This window comes from Sabethes cyaneus, chromosome 3 (assembly GCF_943734655.1).
Source record: "Sabethes cyaneus chromosome 3, idSabCyanKW18_F2, whole genome shotgun sequence".
Classification (NCBI taxonomy): domain Eukaryota; kingdom Metazoa; phylum Arthropoda; class Insecta; order Diptera; family Culicidae; genus Sabethes; species Sabethes cyaneus.
In genome coordinates, this window is record NC_071355.1 from 37,522,664 (window position 1) to 37,536,472 (window position 13,809).

At 44.7% G+C, this 13,809-nt stretch overlaps 1 protein-coding gene across 2 annotated transcripts; it reads right to left on the reverse strand.

Moving 5' to 3' along the window:
* Positions 1-4,894: 4,894 nt before the first annotated feature.
* Positions 4,895-7,594, reverse strand: LOC128743957 (collagen alpha-1(III) chain-like). Of its 2 annotated transcripts, none has more exons than XM_053840672.1 (2): positions 7,307-7,594; positions 4,895-7,237 (listed from the first exon to the last, which is right to left on the reverse strand). In XM_053840672.1, the coding sequence occupies exons 1-2, from the start codon at positions 7,332-7,334 to the stop codon at positions 4,902-4,904; spliced, it is 2,364 nt and encodes a 787-aa protein (XP_053696647.1). In that variant the 5' UTR covers positions 7,335-7,594; the 3' UTR covers positions 4,895-4,901. The 2 variants fall into 2 exon arrangements, with proteins under 2 accessions (XP_053696647.1, XP_053696646.1); XM_053840671.1 differs by having other exon boundaries at positions 4,895-7,240.
* Between the last annotated feature and the right edge of the window lie 6,215 nt (positions 7,595-13,809).

The window sequence follows — 13,809 nt, forward strand, 5'->3', positions numbered from 1 at the left end:
CTTGGTCATAACGCTTTGCGAAGGGCAAGGTAGGCCCGATTTCCCGCTTGAATACGCCGCTGGATCTCCTTACTAGTAAAATTGAGCATTTTCATTGCATATATTTGATCGTCGACGCCTTTGTTTTTAGTCCAATTCTCCTAGACGCCGCTTTCTGCCTTTGCGAAGCCTAGAAGTTGGGTACTTTTACTGAAAATCTTGCCTCCTGTTTCGATAGTCGTTCGTCGGATCACCCCCTCAAGAGCGATGTTAAACACCATGCAGGATAAGCCGTCACCTTGTCTCAATCCTCGCCGCGTCACAAAGTGACTCGAGAGTGCCCGTGATACGCAAGAAACACACCACTCGATCCAATGTGGCTCTGATCAGTCATCTCAGTTTGTCTGGAAAACCGTGTTCGTGCAGAATCTACCGTTGCTGGTCTTGGTCGCCTGTATCATATGCTGCTTTGAAGTCAATAAAGTTGTAATGCGTGGGCACATTGCACTTTCGTCATTCAAGCTCTGTCGTGGTGCACAATTTCGCGAGGCTCCATGAAACCCGCCTGATAATCGCCCTTAATCTTGTTTTTGTTCAAAAGTTCGAAAGTTAAGCCGATTCGTATTCTTGTTTTCGTTCGGATCGATCGAACGTTCCAACGCCCCTTATTTTTGTTCATTCGAATATGAGAATAGTGTTTCCCAATTCGTTCGAAACAAACTATTCGTAAAGCGTTTTGCCGCGATAGAGGCAGCAGTCGACCCATTCACCCTTTTTTGTAGATGGGACAAACCAATCCGGTAGCTTCTGTTCATCCCAAATATTGAAAATAACCCGGTGTAAAATGGTTGCCAGCGTTTCTCGACCATGATACCATGGTGGTCCTTACTGGCGGCTTTGTTAATCTTTAACAACCTGATTTCTAGTTTGGCTTCTTCTACAACTTCGCCATTGCCGTGTACATCGAAGCCCCTAACCACCTGGTGTTCCTTTGTGATCAGATCAGATCAGTTGTTTCCATTATTTACGATCTCTGACCTCCATCTGCAAAGTTCTCCTAAGTGGCAATGCTCATATCTTCGGAAGAAGGAAGTATCTCATCTAGTATTCGCCCGTACTTCTCGGTAGATTGCGGATTATCTAACTGCCTAATGTTCACCCGAGGAAGGCGGCTTTGACGTGTCGTGGCATATGGTTGACAGATTTGGCCGCACATATACTGCTGCCAGCTGTCGCTATTTAGACGATGGTCAGAGTCAATTTCCGCATCCCACAGGGATGTTCGTAATGTTAGAGAAGAAGTGACCATCAATAAGAACGTGTCATCTTGGTCACTGTACGTGAGTCAGATGATTTACAAGTGGCTTTGTGGATATTTTTCAACCGCCCGATTAGCTTCGAGATGCTGGTCTAACAAGCCGATCGTCGTAGGTTCGAATCTCGGCTGGGCGGTGCTGCAAGATAGAGCCAGTAGGATTGTTGCACTAGCCCCGAAATTGTGCTATACTCTAATAGCCGGCTGCAAAGTTTGTTGATAAAGAAGGTTCAAGTCTCAAAAAGACGTTCAAGCCCAAATTCTCGTGCATGATCTGCCATAGCTGTTCTCGTTCAGCTGTATCGTATGCTGCCCTGAAATCTACGATAATATGATACGTGGGCACGTTGTACTTTCGACATTTTTGGAGGATTTGTCGGAGAGTAAACATTTGATCCGTAGTAGCACGGGCCCCCCTGATACTGCCTTACGAATTCTCTTGCTATTGGGGATAGACGACGCAACACAATCTGGGAGAGCAGCTTGTAGGTGACGTTGAACAACGTGATGCTGTGGTAATTACAGCAATGTAGCCGGTCGCCCTTTTTGTAGACGGGACAGACTACACCTTCCGTCCACTCCTCCGGTAGTTTCTCCTCCTCTCAAATCCTAGAAATTATCCAATGAAGTGCCGTTGCTAGCGGTTCGTGGCCATTTTTGTAGAGCTCTGCCGGGAGTCGGTCCTTTCCGGCGACTTTATTATTCTTCAGTTGATGAACTCTGTTAACTTCCATTTCGTCTCCTTCTGCTATATCACCATTGAGGTGCTCATCGAAATACTGCTTCCATCTGTCGACCACCTCGCGCTCGTTTGTGATTAGATCCCCTCCCTCGTCCCTACACATGTCAGGTTTACTGCCGTGAAACGCATTACAGTCCCACTTAGTAAATGGGAATGATATGCGATTCACGGCAGTTTAGGTGTGTAACCCTTACAAGTTTGTTTCACCTTTTGGTAAAACTTGCGCGTATCGATACTTGGTCAAATTCTCTCTCGTGGATACTCTTAGATAGTTTTTTTCCCTCCTTATCGCTTGTTGGCATTTCCCCGTCAAATTAATCATTTCGTGCACTCCCAGAGATTTCCACACCTAGTTTGCGGCCTCGTTGACGGCCGAGCGTATCGTATTCCATCCGTTTTCGAGGGTCGTAGCATCTAGTCCAGCTCCACAGAAGGAGGCAGAGCTTCAACCAGTACGCGCGCGTAGTTTCGGCAACTGGCGGGTTGTTTAACTGAGGAGGGCGTCTTTGTCGCAAGGTATAAAAAACCATCGATAGTTTTGAGCGCACGTTTACTGCTACTAGGAAATGATCCAAGTCGATATCCGCACCCCGTAGGGAGCGTACGTCGGTGATGTTCGAGAAAAATCGGCCCTCAATGAGAATATGGTCGATTTGGTTCGAAGTTCTTTGGTCAGGTGATCTCCTTTCCTCTCTTTGTGGGGAAAGAAAGTGCTTTTGATCACCAACTCTCGGGAGGCTGCAAAGTTGATGCATCGCTGGCCGTTATCGTTCGTGTCGGTGCGCAGACTGTGAGGCCCGATCACCGGTCTATACATTGCTTCCCTGCCGATCTGGGCGTTCATATCTCCGATGGCGATTTTGATGTTCCGTCGTGAGCAGCTGTCGTACGTCGCCTCCAGCTGCGCACCTTTCATGCTCAACACGCTCATCCTCTCGTTGATCGCTTTTCAGTTACGCGATCCCTTATCTCCTGCAGTGTCACGATGTCTTGAGAGGTTGCGAAATATATATGTACATCGCTGGCCGTTATCATTCGTGTCGGTGTGCAGGTTATGGGGTCCCATCACCGGTGTACACATTCTTTCCCTACCAACCTAAGCGTTTATGTCTCCAACGCTTTCCAAACTTTTACGCGAGCCTGCATTCTGCCCAACACCACACAGCTTGTTGTTAGTAGTGTCACCGCTCTGCCGGGGCTTTTTCGAAGCGGATTCTCCAAACTTTCGCTTCTTTGCGGCAGATTTTCTGCACTACTACTACGATACCAAGTTTGCGGGATTCAAGCTGTTCGAGCAGCACTCGATTGTCAGCTATGAAATTCAGCGATCTGTAGTTCTAAGTGAATGTTCGTAGCAATCATTGTTTAGGTATGTCGCCTAACCAGGGAAACATGATCGAGTCCCGTAATGGGACTGCCACCGTTGCTTTTGTGCCAAGACACTACGTTTTTTAATTCAGCAGTCTGCTCAAGAACAGACGCTGTCGAAAGCCGCTCCTAACCTGAAGTGCAGGCGCTAACTAAGTTGCGGAATGCAGAGACGTCAAGAGCCGCCCCTGGTATGGGAACAGACTCTCGTGGTTGGTAAGGCCACTCCTCGTGTTGACCCTTAGCATTCGCATCAGTGCCTCCTTCCCTGTTCGTTTACGATTTTAGTTTCTATTCGACGATCTCGAGTAAGGTTTTTGATCGGTACCCTAAGGAGATAGAGCTAGAGAGAAAATAGTTGCTAGATAAGAGGCCGATATAGTTGCTAGAGCTGCTCAGAACCGACAAAATTGACGATTAAAAAACTTCAAGGATGTGACCATATGGAAACTGATTGATTACAAAACTCATGGGTGAATTGCCTTGATTCTGTTTGTTTGTCTCCAAGGAGACGCAAGACGCCGTAAGTGTACATGTTGCATGGGGCATCACAGCACAACGATGTGTTTGGTTCCGTGATTTATAAAAATAATTTTAACTCGTCAAATGTTACGAGTTAGTTGATTTTTAGTTGATGTAATCATCATCTATCATCAGAAATCTAAATATACTGAAAAGTGAGATCTGTGGTGACAAACCAATATATATTATATATAATTAAGTATTATACCTAATTAGTTTGCTAAAATAACACAAAAGTATTCCCGTTTCACTGCGCGGTTGAAGAACCGTTACGAAGCGCATCGCGCAGACACTCAACTTGCAAACTTTGGTCCGATAAAGCTGTGATATTTGCCAACGGCGAGCAGCATCCGATTAGTCCCGAGCGTCTTAAAATTATTACACTTTTTATTCAACTGTTAATTATTACTTTTACTTTTCTGTGTGTGTGTGTGTGTGTGTGTTGTTAGTCTTATATGTATGTATATTGAATCGAAAACGCTGCACTTGGGAAATGGGTTCGAAAAACAATCGAAGAACATAAAAAGAAAATATATGGTTTTCTTCTTCTTCCTGCCAGAAATGTGTCGTACATCTGGCCAATTTTTCCTTGCATCTTCTCTACATCGGTCCGGTTTGTAAACTCCGACCCCGAAAAGCCGAGAGAACATAGAAATAATTTTCAATAAAAAAGCTTACACATACACGGTTTTTTTTCTGTTGTTTTGCCTAACCACATGTTTCTTAACTATTTTTTTTTTGTATTAACTGGTTTCTTTTGCTCATTTTCGCGTTGCAATGCGTCAACCTTTTAACAACAGCAATTATTTGTTGTCGAATTTCGTTTCATCCGATACATTTGTTTTGTTTTACTACTTCCCGTTCCGGTTGATTTTTGTGTATTTGTTTTTTTTTTGTATGTTGTCATAAGGCAGATTTCCAAGATGATTCGGCTTCGTCTTTACGTCATACGAAGGATACAATTGGGACTCACCTTTAAGTGCTTGCCATCGACGTCTGGGGTGTGAGCGGTCCTCCCGCACCACCCGGCGTTGGATGTCCACCCTGTGGCGTCTGAGGTGTCAATGGGCCTTGCTGACTGCCAGGTCCGCCCTGCTGCTGTTGTTGCTGTTGATGTTCTGGCGATAGGGATTGCTCTTTCGATTTCCCATTGTTGTTGGGATTCTGGGCACCTTGAGGATTGGGAGTTCCATTGCTACCGGGGCCGTTCGCTCCTGGGTTACCTGATTGCTGTTGCTGTTGGTTTTGGGCATTTGGAAGCATCATTTGATGGGGGCCTCCCTTTAGCGGATCGTCATCAACAAGAGGCGAATGCGGCAGTGGGCCGCCTTGGTCCGTCATTTTCGACATCATATTGGGACCACCGGGGACTCCGGCACCAGGACCACCGGGTATACCCATTCGTTGCATGCTAGGATTGAACATTCCCGGTCCAGGCCCAGGCCCGCCGTGATTGCTCATACTGTTGTATCCTCCACCCATTTCCGCCATTGGTGGAAAGATTGGATCAGGATCAGGTTTGAACATGCGATTCATAGGCCCACCTGGACCCATCGGGCCACCGGAATCGGGATCAGGTTTAAACATGCGATTCATGGGGCCTCCTGGCCCCATTGGACCACCAGGACCCATAGGACCTCCACCGCCGGGACCCATTGGACCACCCATGGGTCCCATAGAACCTCCTCCTGGTCCTCCCATGTACATACTAGGGTTCATCATGCCAGGTTTGTTATATTGCATTGGAGGAATCTGTTCATTGATCATTCCTGGTCCAGGCATATCTGGTCCCATCGGACCATTTGCTCCAAGCGGAGTGTTCATAAATGCCGGATTAAGCGGCCGATTAGGAGGGCCACCAAATTCTGGACCAGGCATTCCACCACGAAACTGAGGCCTCATACCCATCCCGTGCGGATCCATCATGCCTCGTTGTTCTGGGAAGAATATTTTCTGCATCTGCCGAATAGTGGCCAGTTGTTGCTCCCGGTGCTGTCGCTGCTGTGGCGTAAGATTTTCATCCGGAACTTTCACGCCTTGCAGTGACGGTTGCGGATGGCCTCGTGATTGCGTCATAACATTGCCTTTCATTAACGGCAGGGAAGCTACCAATGAGTTCATTTGATCGATGATGGTTGAACTGGAATGACCACCGCTTCCAGGTCCAGGACCTGGACCGCCAGGCGAAGGATTTTCCATTTTGATCACTGGCGGATGACCTACTGGACCTCCAGCGCCAGAATGATCGCCCGGTTGATCTGACCCGTCCAAGCAGGAGTTCGGCGTGTGATGAATAGTCGAAGGTTTCGACATTGGGTCCGGACCTGGTCCCATTCGCATATGATGGCCATCATTTGGGTACATTGGAAGTGAACCGTCCTGATCCAAGCACGGATTCGGCGTGTGGTGGATAGTAGCTGGTTTTTTGTTACCCATTGGCCCCATCTCTGGACCTGGTCCCATTCGCATGTAATGTTCGTTTCCAAACATTCCCGGGACTGAGTTTTCGTTATCCAGACAGGAGTTGGGCGTGTGATGTATTGTGGCCGACTTTTTTACACCATCAAGTGGCATCCCTGGTCCCGGGCAAGGATTCATTCGCATGTGATGATCGGGAGAACCATGACCATGATCCATCCACGGCGACATTACTCCCATTACACCGTCATCTGGGCCACATCCGCCCAGCCGGTTTTGCTTCTGAATCTGTTCTCTATGATATTCAAGAATTGAGCCAAACTGTCTCCTATTTACAGCTTCTGCTCCCTTATTTGCTAGGGCCGTACTAAACACATAGATCTGGCTCTGCTGTTGCGTGTATTCCAGCTTATTCGATGGTTTATTCGACATCATTCCTGGTATTCCCTGATTCATTTTTCCCGCTTCGGGATGCATATCCGGACCCATGCCAGGCCCCATTTTCGACATCGAATCTATACCTGGTCCACTATTCGCAACACTACTATTGATACTACATGCATCGGAAGCTTTCAATTGTCCAGGGCCGTTTCCTGGTGGGCCGCTTTTCATTATCGGTGAACCGTCGTCCTTCAAACCAAAACTACTCATTAAATCAGCATCACCTCCGGATCCTGGTCGACCTGGCTGGGATTGCTGTTGTCCTGGAACTCCTCCGACGCCTGATTCCAATTTGTTCATTCTTTTGCTGCGACTTCCCAGTCCTGTAATCTCACCTGGTTCTGACTTCTTCGGCATACCTACCCCACCTCCTCCTCCTGCGTACAAATACTGCTGCTGCTGTTGCTGCGAAGGCGGAATATAATCGCAATGCATTCCACCTATTGGACCATCTGCTGGGAGAGAAATGGCGACTTTAGTTTGGAAAGAAAGGTGCAAACAGCGACCAATATGATACATACCGTATCTTCCACCGATGCAACTGGTCATTCAAAATAAAATAGAATTCACAATAAAGCAGCAGCTTAATTGTGGCCACAAAACATTCGAAACAAACACACTGGGGGCAGAGGGTAAGCGAACGGAGCGCGCTTCACTTAATAGTTAATTACTCGCTTGCGGTCGGCTCTTGGGGAGAAATTTCACTTGCACCAGCTAGGGCCACAATTGTACCGTGAATTTCGATGGATAAACGGGAGTTTTTCAGTGGATTTTGGTTGCCTTCACTAAATTAATACAATGGTGACAGCTTGAACTCGGAATTCCTTTCTTTCGCTCTTTGCTTTCTGCTGCTGCTTCCTCTTTTTTTTCGTTTAGCGACATGGACGTCACTGATGAATGGCGTTTGACAGATTCGCTTTTCGATCGTTCCTCAGGGGCAGGTTGATGGTGCGTGTACTAAAACGATTAGTAAAAGTGTGTAGGGAGCTGAATAGTTGTAGGGTGCTAACAATTTTCCAAATAAATAAATCCAAGTAAATCGTTAGTTAGATTTCGGCAAACAAAAAATGAACAATTACTTATTTATTGCGGAGTTTCCACCTATTTAGAGTCCCACGCGAAAATTATTAGCGTGGTTATTTTCTGCGTTTACCACACATGTTTGCAATTTATAGCAATTTGAACCATCAGTTTTTCGTTATTGCCTGCCCACTGCACCCCTCCTTGCTTGAGCAGCATGTTTTCAATGTATTTAGTAAGTACAGGATAATTATTGTCAATTGCAAGGAAAATTTTACCACCCAAAGTGCGATATCGCTATTAAAAGTGCTATTTTGCATTAAATCGTTTCGGTATGTTCGGCGCACTTATTGCTTGGAAGATAACGAAAAAGTGCGCAGAAGATACCGAAACGATTTAATGCAAAATAGCACTTTTATGAGCGATATCGCACTTTGGATGGTACAATTTTCCTTGCAATTGACAATATTATTAAAAAACGAATTTGCGTAGGACTCGTAAAATTGCTGCAAAGTACAATACATGATGATCTGCTTCATTTCATTTAGTTGTTTCATGGATGAATGAAATACTCGGTGTTCTGAGGCCACTCAAATTACTCACAGTGGTTAAAATTTACCTCCCAGTTGGCTTCGAAGTATGACACTGGCCTAATAAGCCAGTCGTCGTATGTTCGAATCTCGACTGGGTGAGGCTGTTAGAATCAATAGGATCGTAGCAACTGGCCATGCAATTGTCCTGCACTCTAACAGCTGGCTGTGAAGTCTGTCGTATAAAAACAGAAGGTCAAGTTTCGATAACTGAAAGTAGCACTTGGGGCTAGGCTTTGCTTTTAGTTTAAATCTAACCACAAACAAACAAAAGTTCGAATATTACTTGACAAGCGAACTCGAAAGTTCATATTTAGTTCAATTTTAGTTACATAGATCTTTCTTGCTGATTATTGTAGTGTACACACTTAATTTTGATTTTTGCTCTCGGTAAAATTTTATGCCGAATTCAACGGTAAAAATTATTTTTAACGATATCTCGTTAAAAAATAACATTTTACATCATCTCGGCAATTTGGTTTCACGTACTTCAGTAATTATTTTCAAAATGCCGATAATCGTTAATAAAATGTGACGAATATTGCGGTTTACTTTATTTTACCGAAATCAGCAATATCAAATACCATTTCTCGGTAAAACAGCATCTTGCTTTGCCATAAATCGGCAAATGCATGGGATATTTTTTTGTTCCACCAGTTTTTTTGGCGGCAACATGACAGCGAGAAATGTCAAACGTTTTTCTCGTTCGTCACTTCGTCAGTCAGCGCATTTCAATATTTTTGTTTGGCATTTCGCTAGCGATTTCGTTTTCGTCGTGTGAAGGTGCGTAAGAGATTTGGAAGTATATTATTAAGTTTTTTTGTACTTATTGTAATAGACTTTTTTCAGAATATTTGAAAACCAGCACCGTGTGAATTTGATCTTTCCCGTCCGCGGGAGGCCGCTCACAATATGGTTGTCTTAACACCGCCCGAAATTGTGATCAACTATAAGATTTCACACCCACCCTAATATGTACCTGTTCCGGCACGCATTCGAATCGGGCGCAACGCAGCACGAACTGTACCCGACGGTGGCTCAACCGTTGATTGAAGCGCTGATCCGTATGAAGTCTTCACCTATGGCGTAACAGACAATGGGAAAACGTATACCATGACCGAAGTTATTCAGTACCGCGGCATAATGCCGCGCTGTTTCGATACCCTGCTTCGTACCATCTCGGATATTCGGGCGAAAAAGTTCGTTTTCAAGCCAGTCCGGTTGAACGGGTTCGACATCCTGTCGGAAACGGATGCCATGCGGCAGGCCGACCTGCACTCGCAAATGAATCGAATGAAACCGCGAGAGGACACCGATCCGGAGCTGGCGTCGAAGACATCGGTCGCATCGTTCGAGGTTAGCGGCTAAGCGATAATATTTATTCCGTTATTATTACATGCGTTGAGGTTTTTTGCTATTTTCAAAAAAGTGGTTTTAGTTTTTTCCGAATATCGGCAGTAAATAATACTGATCATTCAGCAAAATTAACTGACAAAATCGGCAAACTCAATTTAAAAATACAACGGATCTCGGTAAAAAGCTACCGAGTGTGTCGGCATGTTTTACCAGATCTCGTCAAAAAACTACCGAATGAGTCAGCATATTTTGCCGAAGTTCTCAGTATATTTTGACAATTCGATATCATTTGCGTTTACCGAGTGATCATTAAACGTAACTTTTGCCGAGAAGGTTACCGAGAGCTCAGCTGTCCAATTCTCGGCATTTTTTTTGCCGATTTCGGCGAAAAAAATTAAGTGTGTATATCAGGTGTACGTAGAACTAAATGCTTTAAGAAGTGCTGTAAGTACTTCATACATACTTCAGTTATTTGGATGCTATAAGAAATTCTGAAGTAACTTTAGTTGCTAACAAGTTCTGCATGTTCAAAATTTGACTGCGGGCCCAAATCAGACGGGGCCTTAGGGTACCGCCAGAGTGCACGCGACGCGACATTTCTTGCTGTAGTTATACGCGCAGCCCTTTTTCGCCCGAAGCAGGACTGTGCATTTAGTAACATGAGAGCGAAGTCGTGTCGCGTCGCTGTCGCGTTTACTCTGTACGGGGCCTTCGGTGTGTAGGTTTTACGAGATTGGTTCACCTTCCCATAAGAAAATGCCCGTGTTATTGACCCGTGGTTGTGCACGATCTCCGTCCTCCTTGTGGTGGAATCACGACCAACCTAACAACCAACAAGGAAGCGAAACGATTTAATAAAAAAAAACAGGAAAAGGAACACTTTCAAATAGAGTAAAACGCGACGGACTTTTAACTATAGAAGCAATTTAGTTTTGTTTGCTGTATGCAAGTGAAAGAATACCGCCGATATCTCGTTCTCGGTCGCGCTAGTGATGGTGTGACAGCATCAGTGGAGAGTACACGCTGTACGCATATTAGGCAATAGGCGGTTATTGGTTACTCCCACACTTCTAGCGTTTTTTCCTTCTTTTACTTTTTTTTAAAACCAATGACTGTTTTGGGTTTTGGGCTCCACACTTGATATGCAGTAAGAAGGAAACTTCCGAAGACGTTATGCCTTGATAATGCAAGAGGCCGCTATTGCAGAGCAGATGCGCTGAATTTTCAGGTTCAGCGTTCTCTTAGCTGAGTGGCTTGCCGTCCTAAGACAAAGCCTGTTGAACAAGGTTTCTCCAGTGAACTCAGTTATGGGCTACCGCTCTCCAATTCCCCAGACATCGAGTACTCTCCGCCAGATGGCGTTCCACCTGGTCTAACCATCTTGCTCGCTATGTTCCAGCTCGTCGTGTTCCTACCGAATTTGAGGTAAACACTATCTTGGCAGGCCTTCTGGATACTGGGTTCGCCATAGATCTATGCGAGTTCATGGTTCATGCTCCGCCTCCATACTCCGTTCTCCTGTACGCAGCCGAAGATCGTTCTTAGCACTCGTCGTTCGAAAACTCCGAGCACTCGCAGGTCCTCCTCGAGCATTGTCCATGTTCCATGCTCGTAGAGTACAACCGATCTAATACGAATGTAAGCATCTTGTACAGTGTACACTTTGTACGGGGGCTTAGTGTGATCGCAATTGCTAGTGAAGCTCATAGTAAGCATGATTTCCGCTGATAATACGCCTCCGATTCTCACGTATTTACCTTTAACCCAATCTTTTCTGCTTTGCGCTTTAGTATGGTGTTCAGCCACCGTCACAGATGTTCTGCCGAAAATATTCATATCATCGGCAAAGCGTTGACTAGATTTGTAAAGATCGTGCCCTTGTGTTGATATCCGCTCGGTTCATAACACCTTGTAGCGCTATGTTGAACAGCAAGTATGAGATACCATCACCTTGACGAAGCTCTCTGTGATTCGAATGAACTTAACAATCCACCCGAGATTCGAACACAGCACTGTGTACCATCCATCGCAGATTGAATCAGTTTGATGAGCTAGAGAAGCTGTTCTCGTCCATGATTCTTCATAGCTATTTTCGGTCGATAATTCAAATGCGGCTTCGAAATCAACGAACAAATGGAGCGTGAAAATTTTGTATTCACGGCCCTTTTGGAGGATCTGCCGCAGTGTAAATATTTGATCCGTTGTGAACCGACCTTCGACGAAGCCGACTTGATAGGTTCCCACAAATCTGTTCGCAATTTATCCTTCTCAGGATGCTTGTCAACTTGTTCCGTTCTCGTCGGCACTTGGCCAAATTCGCCCTCGCAGCAGTGCTTAGCTTAGAGTTTGTCCAAGCTGTTTTTTTGCTCTCTAGCTTGATGATACTCCATGTCAGACCACTGCCAGTCTTTTCGTGCACTCAGCGTTTCCTTTCCATCCCCGAGGTTCTTTATCTATTGTTCACGTGATCTCCACGTGACTTTGTGGATATTATTGCGGAGAGTGCTTGTGATCACCACTCCTCGAGAAGTTTCACACCGCCATTCCATCCATATCGAATTTTGTGAGCCATATGTTCTTGATTGATTCTGGTAGTGTAGTTTACGTAGGTTGCTTTACTGGAGCCACGCTACCGAATCTCGTGACGTGATGGAATCATTTTAGCTTTAGTGCCGAGACAACACGTTTGTCCCACTCCCACTCCCACGACCTACTCTTGGTCATGCGCTATTGTAAGCCGCTCCTAACCTGAAGTGCAGGCATCTCAAGCTGTTACTGACTGATAGCATCAGGCAGTTAAGACTGGCAGACATGCTATCAAAAGACGATCATGAAGATTGTAGCAGTGGCCTAATGTTTTTCTCACTTTTGATAGCGTACTATCTAGGTTTCCACCAGGGTTAGTCATCTGACCTCTACTAAAGTGTTGCGTGGTGTTACCCGTATTCCGGTCATTACCAAGAGGAGGTACAGATAAGTGCTGCTGTAATTTAAGTGAATGGAAATAGCCGGTCCTCGTGATACACAGCTATACGCAGTTCACTAGCACAAAATGTGTTTTTCAATTTTGTTTTATTTAAGATCAATTTCCATTTAGCTAAAATTTGTTATTATTTTTACATAAATTGTTTGAATACCAGAAATTAATGAAATTTTAAAGAGAATAAAGACATAATAAAATTATTGTAAACTAAGACAAAATAGAAACAAACAATTAAGTAATTGTGAAGTAAAATTTTGATGATGGAATCAAAATTGAGATAAACAAACGCAGCTGATCAAAGCTACTTTGGAACGTGAAATGTTGTATATGGGCGTATCGGGGATACTGTCGAAGCCATAGCCAAAACTTCCATAGGGTTGGGATGATCTTGCGTATTACCTAACATCATTCTTGTGATTTAGCAAAAGAGCATCGAACGAGAGACACGATCTTCATAAGACGCACCTTTTCCCAACTCCGGTCATCGCAGATAATCACCCTTATTCTTGTTTTCGTTCGAATGATATTCGCTCGAAAGTTAAGCCGATTCGTATCCTTGTTTTCGTTCGAATCCATTCGAACGTTCGAACGCCCCTTCCTTTTGTTCATTCGAATATGAGAATAGTGCTTCCCGATTCGTTCGAAACAAACTGTTCGTTCGAATGCGGGATACGGCCGTTAACAAGAATAAAGGTGAATGCCAGTAGATTCTTCGACCAAGAATCATGCGCTGCTGTACGAAGCTGACGATGTAAATACTGGTTGTTCTTTATGCACTTGAAACTGTAACCGACTGCTGACGTTTCGTCATTCAATTCGTTAGATAGTACAATCGATAGGACACGGATGGCTTGAAGTTGCTAGCAAAATCCTACTAGCCATTGACCCAATTGAATCAGATTCGATCGAAAGTACGATTATGAACTGTACAATAATACGAACTGACGAGAGTAGATAAAACAATCAGCTTTGTCATGTGTTGACAATCACATATTTATCAACGATCTTTCGCTGATAATTTCAAGTTTAGAAAATGTTTAGGCGGTTCAGCAATACAATATCATATAGGTACCTC